Source organism: Hevea brasiliensis, unplaced genomic scaffold (assembly GCF_030052815.1).
Source record: "Hevea brasiliensis isolate MT/VB/25A 57/8 unplaced genomic scaffold, ASM3005281v1 Scaf1, whole genome shotgun sequence".
In the NCBI taxonomy this organism is placed as follows: domain Eukaryota; kingdom Viridiplantae; phylum Streptophyta; class Magnoliopsida; order Malpighiales; family Euphorbiaceae; genus Hevea; species Hevea brasiliensis.
This window is the reverse complement of record NW_026614585.1, coordinates 6,131,790-6,153,938: the sequence shown is the minus strand read 5'-3', so window position 1 is coordinate 6,153,938 and position 22,149 is coordinate 6,131,790. Positions and strand designations below refer to the sequence as shown.

The following is a 22,149-nucleotide window of genomic DNA, read 5'->3' as shown; positions in this document are numbered from 1 at the left end:
GATCCCAAGTTTAATAGGTAAGTTCCAATCTGGTTTTATATTCATCGTGGATCGTAATCAGATCTATGGTAGTCATAACCATAGTCTAGCTCTATCCTAGAATCACACTGGTCTAACCTAGAATCAAAGCCAGTCTGAAATGGTTTGACAAAAATCGATTTTGGATTAAAGCTAAACCAGTGACCATGACTATTCTATAACACCATCTGACCACTTGTCACCATAGCAATTGTCACTCCATTATTATTACTATTATTATAAATAAAGTAAATATTAAAATGAAATTATTATTACATTATTTCATTTTTATATTAAAACTAAATATATATAAAATTCATTATATATTTAATTGCATTACTTCCAAATAAATATAGCCTTAAATTCAGCAGTTAATATGTTTTTCTTGGTCAGATTAAATTTATATTTCCACATATCAAATATCTGCACTAAATTATAGTTTAATATATTTTAAAATTTTATTATTCTCCAAAATAGTTTAATATATTCTAAAATTTTAATTGTTATCCTCAAATAAAGGAACAACGTAGCCTCATGGGTCTCTTGTTTATTATTATTATTATTATTATTATTATTATTATTATTATTATGCTTGATCGGAAATGAAAACACATGTTGACAGATGGGTAAACAATAAATATTCAAGCATTATATTAGCTACTAATAATTCAAATTATTTAATGACAAAAAACTAATTACTGTTATTGAAACAACCACATTTGTTTAAGGTCTTATTTGACAATATTAATTATTTTAATAATTATTAATTACTTTATTTATCATCGACTGTTTTACTAGTTGTTACATATTAGTTGTTAATGGTTAACTATTTATATAGTAATTTAAAATAAAAGTGTTTAATAAAAATAATTATTAGATTAGTTAATAAATATAAAATAGTAATATTATTTTATTGACCTTAGTCAAAACGCTCCCTTAACTTTTAAAAGTTGGAAGAAATAATTTTTCATGAACTACTCCCTTAATCTCAAAATATTAGTGTAAACATTATACAATCAAATAATATAAATACGATCAAAATATTAAATGCTACTTTAAAAATTATTGCTGCTCAATATAAATACCTAATCACTATTTACCTATATATATATATATATATATATATATATATATATATATATATATATTTGGTGGACTAAGCTAAGTATGTCTTATACATTATAAATATGAATTAAAATTATTTTATCCATTCAAATGTTTTTATTTATTCATATTTTTTATGTGTATCTACAGACTTAATTTTCTTTAATTCCTAATAATATAAAATCCCTTAATTCTAATTAGAACAAAAGTCTTGTAATGACATTTTATTAAAGTAAAACTAAGGATTAAGCTTAACTATCTTTAAAAAAATGGTGGTGCTTAACTTATCTCCAAAAGTTAACTAAAAAAGAAAAAGTATTAAAATTTTATAAAAAGCACATTATCCTTATTCTGAATTAGTGTGGGATATTAACATATTACCCTCATATCTAGAATATCTAAAGTATGGAATACTTATGAAAAGCCCAATATTGAAAAAAGAGTTTCTGTTTTGATATCATTTTAAAAAAATAAGTCAAGTTTAACTCAACTCAAAAATTAGTTTAATTGTTCAAAACTTTACGAGTGGCACATTATTTCTATTATATTAACAAACTATTTTATGATGCCAGATAGCAATTCCAATTTTAGAAGGAAAAAAAATATACACATTAAGTGACCAAAATTCGGCAGTTAGCTTTGAATAGTTGTAGTAATGGAGAATTGGATTTGGGCCAATATTTAAGTGACGTAGCTCATACCATAGAATTTAATATGATGTAACTAATTAACACGAGGAATCTAATACGACAAGCATTTCCTAGGGTTCCTAACTTGTTGAAAGTTTTGGTTTTCATGGGTTAGGCTATCCAAGACAAACTGGCAAATGGACCTAATTTCTTTCCAAGAATGTTGAAATCCGAAGAGAGGAGAGTTAGGTCGACTAATATATAACCAGAAACTACGTGGAGGATCCAGAACACTACCATTCATATTCATATGATCCAAATTTAATCTATTCTATATGTCCAATATGCTTGGGGGCAGATAGTCACAGTCACAGTCACATGCATCCACCTACCCACTTATTTTTCCCACAAAAATTACTCAGATAGTCAAAAGCATTGAAAGCTCGTTTTGCCTCAAATCTACAACACAAATACCTGCTTGCTTGATTTGCTTTCAAAAATAAAAATTGTTTGATTTTCTTTTGAAAATCATGCAAGAAAATTTATTTGATTATTTTATATTGGTTATTAATAAAAACTTTTTTTTTTAATTCAGTGGATAAATATTTATTTTATAATGTAAGAGGTTATGAATTTCAAAATTTTATTAAAATAGAAAAATAATGTTAATTACTAATGTTTGGACGACTGACACTATTAGCCTAAAAAAATCAAATGTATTGGGCTGTAAACAAGGCCCAATAAAGGTGGGTCCCTAGTCCCAATTGTTGTTAAACGGCCTTTGAATATAAAAGGAGCTAGCAGTTGCATCGCAAAATGCAAGACCGACACACCCATTTTATAAAATCTCTCAGAATCACAAGTCCCTGGCTCTCCTTGTGTCTTGTCTGGTGTTAGAGTGAATTTTCTTGGCTTTTTATTGCTAGAGCTGAGGAAGAACATGGCAAAGTTATGTCTAGTTTTCTTCATCATTTCCCTCGTCATAGCCATGCCATGGACGCAAGCTTTCCCTTTAGATAACTGGCCTCAGAGACACAAAGACCAGAAGGAGACAGTAACCAATCTCCAATTCTATTTCCACGACACAGTTAGTGGCAAGAACCCTAGTGCTATCAAGGTGGCTCAGTCCGCTGACACCGAAAAATCTCCCACTCTTTTTGGTGCTATTATGATGGCAGATGATCCTTTAACTCAAGGACCAGATCCCAACTCCAAACTGGTGGGTCGAGCACAAGGGCTTTATGGTTCAGCTGGACAGAGTGAAGTCTGCCTTATCATGGCCATGAACTTCGCCTTCATTGATGGTATCTATAATGGTAGCTCCATCAGCCTCCTTGGCAAGAACTCAGCCATGAGTCCTGTACGTGAGATGCCGATCGTTGGCGGGACTGGGCTTTTCCGGTTGGCTCGCGGATATGCAATTGCGAAGACGCTTTGGTTTGATATTACTACTGGAGATGCTATCGTTGGCTATAATGTTACAGTAGTTCACTAGATATCTTTGCCTCTCTTCTGTGATATTGCTTGGGCTTGTCTTTTCAGTTTTATATATTCAGCTTTAATTCACTGCCATTTTCCATTTTTATAGCTAACTACTCGAGTCGTTGTATTAAAGTAATTTGCTATATACGGTGATCCTTGGCTTCGTATATTAATAAATATAAACTTTGACTAAATTGTTTCAGAATAGTGCCTTTTTATTTGGTTTAGTTGATATAGTTGGTTAATTTGCGTGATAAAATCTTGTCAGTTCATTTATTTTAATTTGCATGACTACTCAATTTATTATCAACCCGAAACACAACACATATGGTATCATCTACATATATGTATATACTTTTATTTTTAATTTATAATATATCATATTTATATAGATTTTTCTCATTAATTATATCATTATAAAATTTTTTTTATCTAAATTCGATATATTATAAATTTAAAATATAAATATATGAAATTCATATATTTAATAAGTAAATTCATTATTCTAGATAAAAATTTCCTTATCATTATATTCTCTATATTTTAATTTATAATTTAAAAATTATTAATTTTTTTAAATCATTGCGAGGAGTATTTTTATCAAAATTTGGCCAACATTTGTGAAATGCTGATATGGCAGCCACAATAGATAAAATATGATGGATTATTATACAATGAAATTATTGTGAAGGGAATATAATATTTCTTTTTAACATTAAGGGATTCAATTTGGTTACCACATCAACATTTTGACAAAGGACTGGCCGGATTTTAATAAAAGTGAAAATAAGTTCAATAATTTTAAAAAATGTAATGAAAATTTAAAAATTATATTAAAATATAAAAATAAATGGTGATAAATAAACTGATTCTAATTGATAAATATATGTTAAGAATATTTTCAAATCAATTCATAAACTAATTAAGATTATCTCTTTTTTTAAAAAAAAATAAAATTATATTTTCTCTCAATGACTTTAAAAAATACACTAACTTTGATTGTTTTGTGAAAAATAATTTATATATGAAAAATATTTTTATGAAAATATTCATTGTTATTTAGCTATAATATTAAATTAATAGTATATATTTATATCATGTATATATAAGTATTTTTATTTTACAAAAAAAAAATTATGCTACTATGAACTTTTAAAACATCCTATGATACACCTTAACTATGTATCTTAAATCTATTTTACCGTAGATGAGGTGTGTCATAAGACATTTTAAAAATTTAGGATGCTACAAGAATTTTTTTTTTAGGTAAAAGTTCATGTGTGAAATAGTATATTCGGCTTTAATAAGATTATTAAAGTCTAAAAAAATGAAAAATAATTTTTTTTTAATTATTTTTCTAAAAAAAACTAATTTTTCATTTAATTAAGAAAATATTTTCAATTGATTTATAAAACAAATGTAGCTTTAATTTACATATACATGAATTAAATATTAAGTGTCGCCAAGACCACCATAATTAATCACAGCTTTTGTAGTATTGATTTCAAAAGAGGGACAAAGGGAAAAGGCATTTAACAAGGAGTTGATTGGCATATTGGAGCACATTTTATTTTAAAATCAATGGGGTTGAGAAACAATTGGTGGTGCCAAAAGAAGCAAGACATGCGAGTTTCCGATGATGTTGATCGACTGCCATTCATGAGATGTTGCCAACGTAACAAACACAATAGCCTCATGCTATTTGCTTCATTTGTCTCCACCACTCATTCAACCAAGCAATTACAAGGATAACTTAGTTCCCCGCTTCTAGAAAAATTAAAGTATGCAATCATTTCATTTGTTGTTAATTACAATAAAATAAGACATGTTAATTTTAGGTGGTGGAATAGCTAAAGATAAGAAAGAATAATATAAGACAAGTTGGCTCAATAAAGGGGATTGATTTTTTTTTTTATCTAAAATTTTTTTAAAGATATTAAATGAGGTGAGCGATGATTAATGGATTACACTATCAGCATTTTGTAATTCTTATCATAATTTTTTTTATTTATCAGAAAAAAAATTAAGATGCTCTAATCATAAAGTTGATAAAGTTTATAATTGATAAATAAAAAAATTCAAATTAGAAATCATTCTCTATTTAATATTTTAAAACGAGAGATTCTTAAATAGATTTATTGAGAATGTCTCATATCAGGAAAATATAAAAAAAAAAGGTAAATATAAATGTTTGGATCGTAATATTAAATTGGCAGTCATTTAAATGTGTGAAGCAGCTCAATCACTTATATAAGTCCAAATTAAAATGAATTAATATGTAATTTGTCAGCACTCTCTTCAAATTTAACATGGCAGAGCCTGAACTAAATTGTGGCGGGTTTTAACTGCTCATAAAGCCATGTAGTTGAGTATGTATTGGGTTAATATTGCATAATTATCAAGTGACAATCATGTTATTGCACTTGAGGGGAGTGTGTTGAGAATGTCTCACATAGGGAAAATATAAAAAAGAAAGGGTAAATATAAATAGTTGAGTTGCAATATTAAATTAGCTAATCATTTTGATATGTAAAACAACTCAATCACTTATATAACCCAAATTAAAATGAATTAATATATAATTTGTCAACACTCTTTCCAAATTTGACAAGATTCAATAGATCATATTATCTGTAAACTTAGCTAATTAAAACACTTCACATTATTCATATTTATCTATAATTATATTTATATATATAATGATAATTGAAATTTAAATTACATATATTTATCCATGAGTATAATATCATAAAATCATTTTCTTAACTTGGTAAACTAAGTTTATCAAATTTCTCTTTTATAAGTATTATAGTTTGTCATTATTAAAAAATAGTTGTTAGTCCCATAGTTTAAGTAACTATTTACTGTAATTATATCTACCTTTGAAACAAAAAAAAAAAATCTTTTGAAACATTTATGATTGCTTTTGATGGTTGAAATGCTAAAATGGAAAGAAGCAAAAATCTCCAAAGAATGTCATAGGATGTGTAAGAAAAGGCTTGAAGATTATTTGAAGAAGCTAGAAGTGTCAAGTAGATTCTTAGGTTTATGGTTCACAAGTATAATTTACAAAGATGGAGAGTTTTTTCCATTTAAAAGGCTTTATTTTTTTTTTATATTTCCTTTCCAACTTTTACAAATAAGATATGTTTTTAAGGTTTTTGAAGGACCAATAATAATTTTTACATAACATTTCAAAATCAAAAACTTTTACTCGCAACAACAAAAATAGCAAGATGTTTGCTGGTTTTTTCAACTCCGCAAGTGCATGGTTCGCGAACAAGTAATAAAGTGGTTAGTAGAGTATCGTCCCATGAGGAATTTAACTAATAAGTATCAGACTACACAGCGATTTTGACTGTCTAGGCTATCAAATAAAATGGGGGAGTGAAATTTGTCTATTTTGAATACTGGGAATAAAAAAAGGGTAATGAATTTAAAATGGAATAATCTATTTTGAAATAATTCAATAATTAAGATTTTACACTTTAACCTTATTATAGATGTAGTCTTGTCTATTCATTGGATTGAGAATCATTTGCCTTGATGGAAATTAATCCTAAAGTATCCTAGGTCCTCTCTCAAGGCACCTAAGGTGTGTCTCAATTAGAGTTAAACCCTACTTTCGTAGGTAATCGGTTCTAATAAAAACCCTTTAAAACCTATGATTAATTATGAAACTTCACAAAGGTTACCAGCCTCTCCCTTGGTCAAATTTCCTAGGTTCAAAATCTTGATTTTCTAATATTAATTTTCACATTTCAGTTCTTCAATTAATATCTATAATCAATAGTAAGTGGGTACCAACGCATAACATGCATTAAGATCATAAGAAATTAAATCAAAGATCAAATCCAATAAATAAAACTCAATATTTGTTAATAATAATAATTACAAGCGTTACTCTCCTAATTCCAAAATATGAAAATTACTCACTCATGGTGAGTTTAGCAAACATAATAAAAATAAAATAAAAGAACAATAAAAGTCCGCTTAAAGAAATAGAACAAAGAACTGAAGAGAATCTGCAGCTTTGATCTTGTGGAACTTCAGCTGAAGGCTCCCCCTTGATACTGATACACTACTCTTTTAGGCGGTTGTGAGAAAATGATGAAGGTGTTATTGTCCGGCTTTGGATCCCCCTCTTTTTGCTGCTTCTATTTATATTCAGTGCCTAGGATTAGGTTTTTAGAGTTCCAGAAGCATTAGAGTCTCTTCTCTCTGTCAAAAACTGGAGCTGGAGCCAAATCAGAAAACTAGCTATCGGCTGATACACGGCTCGTGTACCTGTGTGTCACTACACGGCCCAGGGCCGTGTAACTTACTGAAGCTTTGAAGGCTGCAACTCGTATTGGTACATAAGATTACATGGGCATTGCTGGTTACACGAGTCCAAGTACACGACCCGTGTTCTTTTGCTTTATAGAGAGTTTCTTAATCCTGGCCAGGCAGAGACTTACACGGGTCTCTATGTACTGCATTTCTTCCTTGGCTCTTTTAGTTTTCCCCTGGTAGTAGGTTACACGGGTCTGTGGCTTTAATTACACGACCCGTGTAAAGTGTATCAATGGCACTTCTCTTTCCTTTGGTCTTTCTAAGCTCTCTTTTGCACTCCTATGCCTTGGAACTTTATTCAAACACCTGAAATGATGCAGAAAATATGAAATTTAGAGTTTGACGATGGAATTTACAAAAGTTGATGAAATTAATAATTATGCATGAGATTATTTATCTAAATACTGTGAAATACTATAAAAATGTGCTTAAAAACATCTATATAATATAAGTATATCAAATACCCCCAAACTCAAACCTTTGCTTGTCCTTAAGCAAATAAAAACCTTGTTTTAGAAAATATTTTAGGGGATAACTTAGGAACACAACCAACAATTCGATATGCATATAATTGAACTCCTCTAATCCTTCATACCAATTACCCTCTTTCAAGGCATAAGGGTTCCAATAGCTGCCTGCTTAGAACTTCACCCCCCTTCATGGTGTTTCAACTAGTTATTCCTCTATGCAAGGCTATTAATAAGTCACAAATAACTTGTTTTATCAGAATAGATTTGAGGAACACTTACTCCCCAAATTTGCCTCTATTATGGATAATTGTGATGAAGTGCTCAATTCCAGCTCCATAGGCACATCTTAATTTCTTATCTCCACTAATGTAGCACACACTTTCAAAAGATCAAAAGGTCTTTAGAGAGGTTGTATTGGGGTTAAGGGGGTGATGATTTGGCTACCAATGAAGAGTATTAAGGAATGCAAATATGAGAGTAGCTTTTATGCACAAAGTTTTAAGTATACCAAGTTTATTCTGTTAATTTTGTATGGAAAAATGGGGTTCTTTATAGTGCTAAGCATACCCCTTTCTTCTCTTTTTTTTTTTTTTTTTTTTTTGTATCTCTCCTTTACCCTAAACTTTTGTTGGGTTAAAAAGGCAAGATTTTCCTTGATGCACACTCGCACTCTTTTTGGTTTTTCACACCCTCTTCTTATGTCTTCTTTTACACTTGATATACCTATCCTTTGTGCACTAGGCTTCCTCAAAAAGGGTAAGGTGAGTGTTTAGGCTAGGGGCTAGGTGAATTTTTGTGGGTAAATAAGGAAATTTATACAGGTAAAGTATATGCTCAAATTGGCTACAAGGGATATACATATATATATATATTTTACTAGGGTTATTAAGGTTTAATGAGGCTATGTCAAAGAATGCCTTAATCATCTCGTTATCAAGTATATGCTAGGATTTCGCCTCAATAGGTCCAAGAGACATGTTCTAGAGCTGGTGAGTCATTTTTAGGTTTGTCTACATTTCAAAAAATTTTTTCCTAACTTTACAAGTTTAATGTGATAAATTAATAGTTATGAAGGGGTTTAACTAGTCTAGCTCCACTAAGGTGATTAGGCTTTTCACAAACAACATATTAAAGTCCTTTTTGCCTATCCAGATACGTTCATTCCTCGATCCCATGGAGTCCAATTATTAGCTTACTAGTAATTGTGGTTATAATTCGAAGTTTCACTAGTTCAAGGTTCAAAATTTTCAAAATTTTCAAAATTTTCTGGAATTTTGATACACAAGTATAATATGGATATAATCAAGCAATGTAATGATATGCAATGTATGAAATGCATCTGTACCCCCAAACTCAAATCTGACATTGTCCTTAATGTCAACACAATATGCAAAATTAAAAGGTAGCACAAAAATTATGAGAAAGCATATTATGTATTAAGGATTGAAAGTTTGGACAAAAAGCAAGTAAAAGAGACTTATGAGTGCAGTTTGGGACTAAGGTATATGAATTTTTACATTAAAGAACCTATCCTATAGTCTTAACTCTAAAAAGTCTCTGATGGTGAAAATGGTCCCTTTTCATCGAGCCTCTCAATAATTATGTCCAGCTTGTTGTGGGCTTCCTGGAGGCTGTCTTCGAGCACTTGCATTCTATTGTTGAGTGTAGTCTCCATGCGCTAAAGTTATGCAATGATGGGGTCCGTTGGCGGTGGCGTGTAGGGAGGCACTCGAGCGGGAGACTCATGATGGAGTGGCTCTTGGGCTTCCCCTTGGGCCTATGAAGGTTCACCAAGGTCTTCTCATGCTTTTTCCCTCCTACGGATGACATTCCCTTCGACATCGACCAAGTAGCAGGTGTTGTCAACCTTCTTACATATCCTTATGGATATGCAGATGGTCTGGTCAATCCTGGAGGTGCCCAGGATAAAGTGCAGCTTGTGATGCTCTGAAATGAATCCGAAGTGGAGTGCGATGGCTATGATGAGGCCTCCAAGCACTATACACCCTGTCGACTGGTGAGATAGGTAGTGAAGGTGGTTGCACAAGAATAATCCCATGCTACAATGTTGCCCGGTGACCATACACCAAAGGAAGAAGAGTTCATTAGCGTTCACCACACCTAAGCTGTCACCACGGCCCATGAAGGTGTGGGCGGCTAATTGGTACATGTACCACAAAGTAGGGCTAGTGATACCTATAGATTTTGACTTGTTAGAGTTGCAAACCTCCATGTTCGGGGCTATAGAATGCTAGAATTCAACGCTGTTGTAGACCATCCAGTTTTGTGGGATCTCCTAGAGCCTGGTGCTGTAAAATCCAAAGATAGTGTTGAACTCGTCCTTGTTCATTACCCGATCAATACCAAGGAGCCGAAACTCAATCCTGCCCCTATCCTCCCTGTCAGTGGGCTATAAGGTGGCCTTGAAACTCCCAAGGAACTCTAGTGTGGTGTCCTGGTAGGCAAGGAATTGAAGTTGGGCGAATCTGGTCCACCCAATGCTGTCAAGGAGCCCATTGATTTCATCTTGCAGCCCTATTTGCTCCAACAGCCCAAAGTCTATATACTTTATGGAGATTATTTTTCGGTTGTTAAGCCGAGCACATAGATCTCTGCGGGCATTGTCACAAAATCCCAAGTGATGGAGAATTTCGGTTGTGCTGGCTGTTGAGGTTGTGGTAGTTGAGGTTGTAGGGCTGCTTGTGGTAGAGGTGGGGGAGGTGGTGGAGGTGGGGCTGCTGTTGTTCTTGGGCACTGAGGTTATGGCTGAGGAGGTGAGGGTGAGGAGTCACCTCCTTGCCTTGAGGAGGAGCCCATTCTTTTTGCCAGTCTCTTTGTAGGAGCCATTGGTGACTTTGGGAGAGGGCAAAACTAGGGTTTGGTGAGGGGAGAGGAGATTTGAGAGGTTTTTAAAAGTTAGAAGGCATGGAGAGGAAGAGTTTTAGAATGGGAGGCAGTTTAAGGGCGAAAGGTGAATTTAAAGGGTCATTGTGACCCTTCATTTCGCGCGTTTCTCACCCCAGGTATCGCGTTTGCAATGTGATACACGGGTCTTGTATCACTACATAGGTCCCGACCTACAGGCACGTGTAACGTTCTGTCCGTAATTTCTCACTTCTACTAAGTTACACAGCCCGTGTAATTCCGTTCGAGGACTCGTGTAACTTCCTGTCCCTCAAGTTGCCTCACTGAATAAGTTACAAGGCCCATGTAAATTACCTCGGGGACCCATGTAACCTTCTATTCCACTTAATTTCAAAAGCTTTTCTCTCCCCCTATGGTGCATGGGGCGTGTATCTCTACACGGGGTGAACCCGTGTAAGTTTTTGTAGCTTATGCAGTTATAGTTTTGGGCTCCAGAATGTTACACGGAGCATGTAAGGTTCTTACACGGACCGTGTAATCTTCTAGCTTTTCTTTTTTTTTTTTTTGTTATGCTTGATTCATGCTAGAGTATTCCTATTTATATGAATGAGATGAATGCAAGTATTAACAACATAGTTACTTCTTCAGTTTTGTTCAATTTCCTCTTGTGTAGATTTGACTTGATGATTCCTCTCCTCTCTTGCCTTCAGTTCTTTGCTTCTCCAGAATTGAGATTTGGGGTTCCTATGAAATAAAATACGAACAAACATTAAAAAAAAAATAAAATAAGAAAGAAAGTAAAGTAAATTTAGAAATTTTGGGTTACCTCCCAAAAAGCGCTTGTTTATAGTCTTTAGCTGGACTTTGCTTTTGTTGCTCACGATCTATCTGAAGGGTTGTCGAAGGTGCAGTTGGCTCCCTTCTCTATGGGTTCTCCCTGGAAGTAAGGCTTCAACCTCTGCCCATTGACCTTGAATGCACCTGAGGTTTCACTCCACACTTCTACTGCTCCATGCGGGAAGACTTGGGTTACCTTAAGGGGTCTGGACCATCTTGATCTCAACTTCCTTGGAAAGAGTTTTAATCTGGAATTGAACAGTAAGACAAAATCCCCTGCTTTAATTTCTTTTCTCGATATGCGCCTGTCGTGCCATCTTTTGGTCTTATCCTTGAAGATCCTGGCATTCTCATAGGCATCATGTCTGATTTCTTTTAGCTCATTGAGCTGTAGAAGCCTTTTTTTGCCAGCAGCCTTAAGGTCAAAGTTTAGGGTTTGGTTAGTCCAATAGGCTTTGTGTTCAAGTTCGACAGGTAGGTGGCAGGATTTTCCATAGACTAAGCAGAAGGGTGTTATTCCAATGGGAGTTTTATATGCAGTGCGGTATGCCCACAATGCATCATCTAACTTTATGGACCAGTCTTTCCTTGAGCGATTGACTATTTTCTCAAGGGTATGTTTCAGCTCCCGGTTTGAAACTTTTACTTGGCCACTGGTCTGAGGATGGTAAGGGGTTGCCACCTTGTGAGTCACTCCATATTTCTTTAATAAATTTTCAAATTGTTAATTGCAGAAGTGACTCCTTCCATCGCTGATTATTGTTTTTGGTGTGCCAAATCTTGTGAATATGTTCTTTTTGAGGAATTTTGTTACCACTCTAGCATCATTTATTGGTGTGGCTACTGCTTTTACCCATTTTGACACATAGTCAACACCAACTAGGATATACTTGTTTCCAAAGGAAGTTGGGAATGGACCCATGAAGTCTATTCCCCACACATCAAATAATTCAATTTCAAGTATACCATGCAGTGGCATCTCATTCCTTCTTGAAATGTTTCCCGTTCTTTGGCATTGATCACAAGCTAGCACAAAGGATCTTACATCCTTGAATAGATATGGCCAGTAAAACCCTACTTGCAAAATCTTGACTGCTATTTTTGTGGTGCCAAAGTGTCCTCCATATAATGATGAATGGCAGTGCTGCAGAATGTTCTCTATTTCCTCTTCCGGTATGCATCTTCTTATTAGCCCATCATTACATCTCTTGTATAGCAGAGGTTCTTCCCATGTGTAGAATCACACATTATGTAGAAATTTCTTCTTTTACTGATAAGACATGTTTGGAGGTAATACCCTGCATAAAAGAAAATTAACAAAGTCAGCATACCATGGAGCTTGGAAGAATGCTAGTAATTGCTCATTAAGAAATGAATCATCAATTAGCAAATCCTCAATGTCCCCTATGTCTTCCATTTTTAGTCTGGAGAGGTAGTCAGCTATTATATTTTGGATCCCTTTTTGTCCTTGATCCCAAGGTCAAATTCTTGCAGGAGTAAAATTCATCGAATCAGCCTTAGTTTTGCTTCCTTCTTGTTTAAAAGGTATCGGATGGCAGCATGGTCTGTGAATACAATGACTTTCGATCTAATTAGATAAGATTTGAATTTGTCAATTGTAAACACTACTGCTAGGAATTCCTTTTCTGTGATAGCATAGTTGATTTATGTTTCGTCAAGCATCTTGCTGGAGTAATAAATGGTGTGGAGCTTTTTATCCTTTCTTTGCCCGAGTACTGCTCCAACTGCATAGTCACTTGCATCGCACATCACCTCAAATGGTAGCTCCCAATCTAGTGGTTGCATTATTGGTGCTGAAATCAAGGCTTCTTTGATCCTGTTAAAAGAGACAAGGCAATTTTCATCAGAATCAAAGGGAACATCTTGACTTAACAAGTTGGTAAGTGGCTTAGCTATTTTGGAGAAGTCTTTAATGAATCTTCTGTAGAAGCCTGCATGTCCCAAAAAGCTTCGCACTCCTTTGACTGATGTTGGTGGTGGCATTTTTTCAATGATTTCAATTTTTTCCTTATCAACTTCAATTCCTCTTTCTGATATCAAGTGTCCAAGAATTATACCTTCCCTTACCATGAAGTGGCATTTTTCCCAATTTAGGATCAGGTTTGATTCTTCACATCTTTGCAACACTTTGGATAAGTTAGCTAGGTAATCATCAAAAGTAGTTTCATAGACAGAAAAATCATCCATAAAAACCTCCATAATATTTTCAATATAATCGAAAAAAATGGCCATCATGCACCTTTGGAAAGTAGCAGGAGCATTACAAAGACCAAAAGACATTCTTCTATATGCAAAGGTTCCATAAGGGCATGAGAATGTGATCTTTTTTTGGTCTTCTGGGTGAATAGGAATTTGGAAAATTCCCAAATACCCATATAGATAATAAAAGTAGGAATGTTTTACTAGCCTTTCTAACATTTGGTCTATGAAAGGAAGAGGAAAATGGTCTTTTTTAGTGGCACTATTCAATTTCCTATAATCTATACACATGCGCCAACCAGTGACTATTCTGGTAGGGATTAGTTCATTGTTTGCATTTTGAACGATAATTGTCCCACCTTTCTTAGGGACTACATGTACTGGACTAACCCATTTGCTATCAAAAATTGAGTATATAATACCTGCATCTAATAGTTTAAGAATATCCTTTTTTATTACTTCTTTCATGTTTGGGTTAAGTCTTTTTTTATGTTCAATAATGGGTTTACTATTTTTTTCTATAGGTATCCTATGCATGCAAATGGAAGGATTAATCCCTTTTAGGTCTTCTATTTTATACCCTATAGCCTTACTATGGATCCTAAATACCCTTAATAATTTTTCCTCTTCTATTTCAGATAGGCTGGCATTGATAATAATAGGATATTCAGAATTTGAGTCTAAAAGTGCGTACCTTAGCGTAGAGGGAAGAGGTTTCAATTCTACCTATTTGGTGTTTTCTTGAAGTTTGCCTTTGGGCTGTTCTTCCTTTAACTCTTCTACCTTGAAAACTTGAGCCAATGGTAGGGGTGGATTAGCTATCAAGGATTATGCACAAGCTGTAATTTCTGTATTCTCATTCCCTGCTGTGTGGTTGTGCACGATGCATGCTTCAAGAGGATATTCAGGATGTGCTTTATGGAATTCCTTTTCAACTTGCTTGTCAATTATATCAACCTTAAGGCATTCGTCAGGTTCAAGTTTATGCTTCATTGCACTGAACAGGATGAACTCCACTTCTTCATCTCCTATCTTGAGAGTTAACTGCCCGTTCTTAACGTCTATGACAGCTCCAATAGTTGCCAAGAAGGCTCTTCCCAAGATGATAGAAATATGGATGTCCTCCTCCATTTCTAGTACAACAAAATCAACTGGGATAAAGAATTTTCCCACCTTGATAAGGATATTTTCTAGGATGCCCACAGGGTATTTTACAGATCAATCAGCCAGTTGCAATGAAATTGTTGTAGGTTTAAGCTCCCCTACATCCAACTTCTTACATATCGACAGAGGCATCGGACTTACATTTGCACCTAGATCACAGAGGGCTTTATCTATATTCACGTTACTGATAAGAAAATGTATGGAGAAGCTTCCTGGATCCTTGAGTTTTGGTGGCAGCTTGTGTTGCAATATGACACTACATTCCTCTGTAAGAGCAACAGTCTCATAATCCTCCAGCTTTCTTTTTTTTGATAAAATGTCTTTAAGGAACTTGGCATAAGATGGCATTTGAGAGAGTGCTTCTGTAAAAGGAATGTTTATATAGAATTTCTGTAAAACTTCTAGAAACTTTCCAAACTGTTTGTCCAATTTGGCTTTCTGGAATCTCTGAGGAAAAGGTAGAGGAGGCTGATATGGTTCTGAAAACTTCTTTTTCTTCCTTGCTTCCTCTTCTTGGTCCTCTTTAGCTTCTTTCTTTTTCTCCTCTGCTTGGTTTTCATATTTATCAGAGGTTCTCTCAGTTGGTTCTTCCTCTGACTATTCTAAAACTCTTCCACTCTTCAATGTAACTGCCTTACAGTGCTCCCTTGGGTTCATCTCTGATTAACTAGGCAGCTTACCAGCAATCTTGCTTAAAGGACCTGCTTGCTGAGCAATTTAATTTTCAAGCATCTTGTTGTGGGTGGCAAGTTGGTCCATTTTAGAAGCTAGCTATTTGATCATTTCATTCTGCTGTTGTTGGGCTGCTAGGAAGCCTTTCATCATGGATTCCATAGTCGACTTTGGTTTAGGCTATTGGTTCTGTGGAGGTGGCAGTGGCTGTGTATGGTTTTATCCCCTATTTTGAAATCCTGGGGTTGCTGATGGTCTGTATCCTTGCTGTTTGTTCATTGGCAGATTCTGTGAATTGGACCATGAGAAATTAGGGTGGTTCCTCCATCTAGGGTTGTACGTATTTGAATATGGATTGTTGAGCTGCCTATGGTTGAAGTTCCCTCCATTATTCACATAGTTCATCTGTTCTGTGGAGAGTTTATTGAAGATGTTACATTCTGAAGTCATATATCCTTCTCCACAGCTGTCATAGTGTTGGTTGTTCATCCTTATGGCATTGGCTTGCATTCTATCAAGCCTTTTTATGAGCTGGTCGAATTGAGCATTTATCATGCTTAGGGCATCCACTTCCAGGATCCCTAATGTTCTCTTTGTATTCCTCCTTTCATTTGACCACTCGTAGTTGTGATACGCGACCCTCTCTAGAAGTTCAAGTGCTTGGTCCACTATTTTCTCCATCAGGTCACCTTCTGCAACTGAATCTACTGTGCTCCTTATAGAGGGTAGTTGCCCATTATAGAAGTTTTGAACCAGGAGCCAATCCTCTATGCCATAGTGTGGACATTCTTTTTGTAAGTCTTTATATCTCTCTCATTCATCATAGAGTGATTCACTTTTCTTTTACCTAAAGGTGTTGAGTTCAACCATCAACCTTGCAGTCTTTGTAGGTGAGAAATACCTTGCTAGAAAAGCTTGTGAGAGGTCTTCCCAAGTGGTGAATGTTCTAGCTGGTTGAGAAAGTAACCACTTCTTTGCTCTATCTCAAAAGGAGAATGGGAATACTCTGAGTGTTATAGCTTAATCAGAGACTCCATTCATCTTGAATGTGTCACATAGGGCAAGAAAGCACTGGAGGTGGTAATATGGATCTTCTGTTAGTGAACCCCCAAACTGGGTTTGTTGGATCATCTAGAGCCATGCCGATTTTAATTAAAAATTGTTGGCATCCACTGTGGGTCTTGTAACACTAGGTTGGAATCCTTGTACAGATGGAGCTCCATAGTCCTTCAAGAGTCTTGGCCTATTGTTGTTGTTGTCGGCCATGATTGGAGTTTCTGGATTTCCTTGATCTTGTTCTTAGTATTTCCTTTCTCTCCTGATGGTTCTTAGGGTCCTATGCATCTCTGGATCTAAATCAAAAACTTCTTCCCCTGGCTTTATTCTGGTCATGCACTAAACCAATTACCTGAGAGAGAATAAAAGAATAAAACAAATTAAACAAAATTAATTAGTAAATGAAAATGCCTAAATCAGCTAAATTACCCATCGCCTAATATTACTAAAATTAGATTCCCAGGCAATAGCGCCAAAAACTTGGTTGCTGGTTTTTTCAATCCCGCAAGTGCACGGATTGCGAACAAGTAATAAAGTAGTGAGTATAGTATCGTCCCACGAGGAATTTAACTAGTAAGTACCAGACTACACAATGATTTTGGCTGTCTAGGCTATCGAATAAAATGGGGGAGTGAAATTCGTCTATTTTGAATACTGGGAATAATAAAAAGGGTAATGAATTTAAAATGGAATAATCTATTTTGAAATAATTCCAGAATTAAGATTTCACATTTTAACCTTATTATGGATGTAGTCTTGTCTATTCATTAGATTGAGAATCGTTTACCTTGATAGAAATTAATCCTAAAATATCCTAGGTCCTCTCTCAAAGCACCTAATGTGTGTCTCAATTAGAGCTAAACCTTACTTTCGTAGGTGATCGGTTCTTATAAAAACCCTTTAAAACCTATGATTAATTATGGAACTCCAAAAAGGTTACCAGCCTATCCCTAGGTCAGATTTTCTAGGTTCAAAATCTTGATTTTCTAATATTAATTTTCACCTTTCAATTCTTCAATTAATATCTATAATCAATACTAAGTAGGTACCAACACATAGCATGCACTAAGATCGCAAGAAATTAAATCAAAGAACAAATCTCAAATCCAATAAATAAAACTCAATATTTGTTCATAATAATGATTACAAGTGTTACTCTCCTAATTCCAAAATATGGAAATTACTCACTCATGGTGAGTTCAGCAAACATAATAAAAATAAAATAAAAGAATAATAAAAGTCCGCTTAAAGAAATAGAACAAAAGAACCAAAGAGAATCTGCAGCTTTGATCTTGTGGAACTTCAGCTGAAGGCTCCTCCTTGATACTGATACACTACTCTTCTAAGCGACTTTGAGAAAATGATAAAGGTGTTATTGTCCGACTCTAGATCCCCCTCTTTCTGCTTTTTACTGCTTTTATTTATATTCAATGCCTAGGGTTAGGTTTTCAGAGTCCCAGAAGCATTAGAAGTCTCTTCTCTCTGTTAAAAACTAGAGCTGGAGCCAAATCAGAAAATTGGCTGTTGGCTGATACACGGCTCGTGTGTCACTACACGGCCCAGGGCCGTATAACTTACTGGAGCTTTGAAGACTGCATCTCGTATTGGCACAAAAGATTACACAGGGCATTGCTAGTTATACGGGTCCAAGTACACGACCCGTGTTCTTTTGCTTTACAGAGAGTTCTTTAATCCTGGCCAGGCAGAGACTTACACGGGTCTCCATGGTTTACACAAGTCTGTGTACACAGCCCATGTACTGCGTTTCTTCCTTGGATCTTTTAGTTTCCCTTGGCAGTAGGTTACACGAGTCTGTGGCTTTAATTACACAACCTGTGTAAAGTGTATCAGTGGCACTTCTCTTTCCTTTAGTCTTTCTAAGCTCCCTTCTACACTCCTATGCCTTGAAACTTTATCCAAACACCTGAAATGATGCAAAAAAACATGGAATTTAGAGTTTAACAATGGAATTTACAAAAGTTGATAAAATTAATGATTATGCATGAGATTACTTATCTAAATGCTGTGAAATAATATACAAATGTGCTTAAAAACATCTATATAATACAAGTGTATCACTAGAGTACTGTCAAACTCCTCGATATCATCTCTTTTTTCAACTTTTCTCTCACCTTTTCTTTTTTCCTATGAAACTCGTTCGTTTCATCTGCTATCAGTGGCCTTCCCCTACCCCTTCTGAGCAGGGGATGGCAAGTTCCTCGCTTGGAGGAGTGGGTTTCTTCCTTCCCCATCATTCGGGTGGGTTGTGTGAATAAATAAGAGTGGTTTGCATTGGATACAGATCTTGAGCGTCAGAGAGAGGGATTTGGGTAGATTTTTCATTTGTTTGTTGTGTTCTACATGCAGGCTTCTGAATGAGATTTAGTTGATCCTTGGGGTTATGTTTCATCTGATGTTGTCTTGGTGAGTGATAAGTGCATAATTTATTAATTTTACTCCCATCACATTTAGTGTTTTTAGTGTGTTTTTATGTTTAATTTAGTTGGTTAGGCATTTCATATCAATTAGGCATATTTTTAGATAGTTGTTGGAATAATTGTGTTAAATATAGAAATTTTCAACATTTGAACTTTGCTGTGTTTTTCAGGTGTTTTTGAAGTTGTGGGTCTCCAAATCCAATGTTATTTAATTCATTGAAAAACTAAGTCAGAGCACTACAAATGACAAAGAGGGACCAAAGCCCAAATCAGTCTCTAAGGTTGTTGAAATTAGTTGTGAATCTAATACAAAAGCCCAGACTTAATGTGTCATGACCAGTTTCAGTGTTTATTTTGTTTCGGGAGTCCCATAGGTCCAAATGAAGCAAGCGTAGGCCCAATTGATCCTTAAGAGCCACCTCTATAACTTCTATGAAGGGATGGAAGTGAGATGAGGCCATTTTAATTGTCAAAAATGGTAATGAAGTCGTCATTATGGGCTGGATACTCTGTCAGAACCAGTCTTGGTTTTTGAGCCATAACTTGGGCTGTAGACCTCAGATATGGGCAAATGAGTATCCATTGGAAAGCTAAGAAATAGGACTACAATTTTCCTAAAGAGGGAAGAGACAGATTCGAAAGAAAAGTGGCTAAAAAATGGCCTTAATTGCAGAGATGTGAGTGCAGGCTGAAAATCTGTCTTTTGAATTTTAAAACTTCTCCTAGTTTGGTTCCTATCTTTGGGATTAGGTTTTTTATTATAAAGGCATCTTTGGACAACAGCATAGACAAAACCATTCAGACCTTCAAACACCATAGAAGACCTTCATTCTCCATTCTCTTTTTAGATTTCTTCTTTATTTTTCTGTAAGCCATGAACATGAGTGTCTAAGTTCTTAATTCAGTTCAAGGGATTCTAGTTCTTATGCTTGATTTGTGAGACCAGGTTCTTAATTTAATTTATGTCTTTTTGAATATCTATTGTTTTCTGATTTCATTGTCTTTGATTTATTGAATGATTTGCTAAAAAGGCCTATTAGTTAATTGTTTGATTTGATCAATTGCTAGTTCATCTTCATAATCTGTAATTGTTGTGTAAGATTGAATGTGAGTAGCAATTAGGTTTTATTGATTATAATCCAAGCTTTCAATAATAACCTAAGGAAACAATAGGGTGAATTAAATGATTTATACTTCATAAATTGTTGTTCAGTTTAACTACTTCCTTTTCTTAAAGAAGTTATTAATTTGATGAGTACTGTTTAATACCAATTCAGTTAATAATTAGAGTCAATAAGAGTGCTGGGCTTGAATTGATGAGTATAGAGAAGTCAGGGGTTTACCTTGCTGTTTGGTAAATCTACATTAAGTATTCAATAAAAGATAATTATATTTCTTTTGTTTATGATCGAATCATGCATTGGAACGCGAATTACCTTGGACTCAAGTTTGTTTAATTTGAGAGTTTCATATTTAATTTTAGTCCTTAATTTCTGATTTCTGATTTCTTCTTTGGACTGCGAATTACCACCCCCCCCCCCCCCAACCTTTGTTTCTTTTTCCATTACACGAAATTTAGTAATTCAATTTCTAGGGTTCGACCTGGATTTACCACTTTCTGCAGAAAAATATTTTATACCTGGTAATTTTAGTTAATTTAATTTCTGGTGGAATCAACAACCATCAAGAATTTTGGTGCCGTTGCCAGAGACTAAAGTTTATTGGATTTCGTGTTTTTAGTGTTAGGATATTCTATTATAACCTTTGATTGTGAAGTATTACTGTTTTCAGGTTTTTGGAAAAAAATTACATTACTATTCATCGACAGATTTTTGGTTGAATTAGGAGGGCGGCCCATACCTATTTTGAAGGAAATGACGTTCTGATCAAGACCAATCAATTTATAAGATTCATTGGCCCCACCCTCTTAAGGCTAAATTCCATTGTTTTCTTGGGTTTTGAGGCATTTTTCTGTTTTTACTTTTTTTTTTTTGTTTATTACAAGAACTTCTCAATCTGGTGAGTTGATCATTGATCCAGAAATAGAAAAAACAGCTAAACAGTTGAGAAAATTGGCTAAGCAAGTTATGCTGATTCTGAGTACATCTAAAGGAGTCCAATCTCCAAGGGAATTAAGTTCAGATTCAGATTCAGATTCAAATTCCGAAAATGAAATCATGGCTGCTAGGACTTTGAAAGAGTTGGCTGCTCCTGATATAAACCAACAGCTTTTGTGTATTCAATACCCTGCTTTAAATGTTGCTTTTGAATTAAAATCTAGACTAATCCATTTGTTGCCTATGTTTCATGGTCTTGCAGGTGAGGATCCACATAAGCATTTGAAGGAATTTCATGTTGTGTGTTCCAGCATGAAACCTCAAGGAGTTTAAGAGGATCAAATCAAGCTTCGAGCTTTTCCTTTCTCACTGGAAGGCACAGCTAAGGATCAGTTGTATTACCTTCCTTCTGGATCTGTCAACTCATAGAATGGGATGAAGCAGATATTTCTGGAGAAGTATTTTCCTACTTCCCGTGCTGCCAACATAAGAAAAGAAATTTGTGGCATCCAACAGTACAATGGAGAGAGCTTGTATGAGTACTGGGAGCAATTTAAGAAGCTGTGTGCAAGTTGTCCCCATGATCAAATAAGTGAGCAGCTATTGATTCAGTATTTTTATGAGGGATTTCGACCAATAGACCGCAGTATGATAGATGCTGCCAGTGGAGGAGCTTTGGTTGACAAGGCACCAGATGAAGCTAAGAGTCTAATTGCTAACATGGCAGCAAATTCTCAGCAGTTTGGAATGAGAATGGATCACACACCTAAGAAGGTTAATGAGGTACGTACATCTAACCTTG

General features: G+C 34.8%; 1 protein-coding gene and 1 non-coding gene across 2 annotated transcripts; one reads left to right on the top strand and one right to left on the bottom strand.

Moving 5' to 3' along the window:
- The first annotated feature begins 2,587 nt into the window (after positions 1-2,587).
- On the top strand, positions 2,588-3,425 carry LOC110642478 (dirigent protein 23). The gene has a single exon (XM_021794557.2). It carries the CDS (start codon positions 2,692-2,694, stop codon positions 3,244-3,246), a length of 555 nt encoding a protein of 184 aa, XP_021650249.2. The 5' UTR covers positions 2,588-2,691; the 3' UTR covers positions 3,247-3,425.
- An 18,405-nt stretch (positions 3,426-21,830) lies between these two features.
- Positions 21,831-21,937, bottom strand: LOC131176390 (small nucleolar RNA R71). The gene has a single exon (XR_009146482.1). It is a non-coding gene; the product is annotated as a small nucleolar RNA R71 (small nucleolar RNA).
- Between the last annotated feature and the right edge of the window lie 212 nt (positions 21,938-22,149).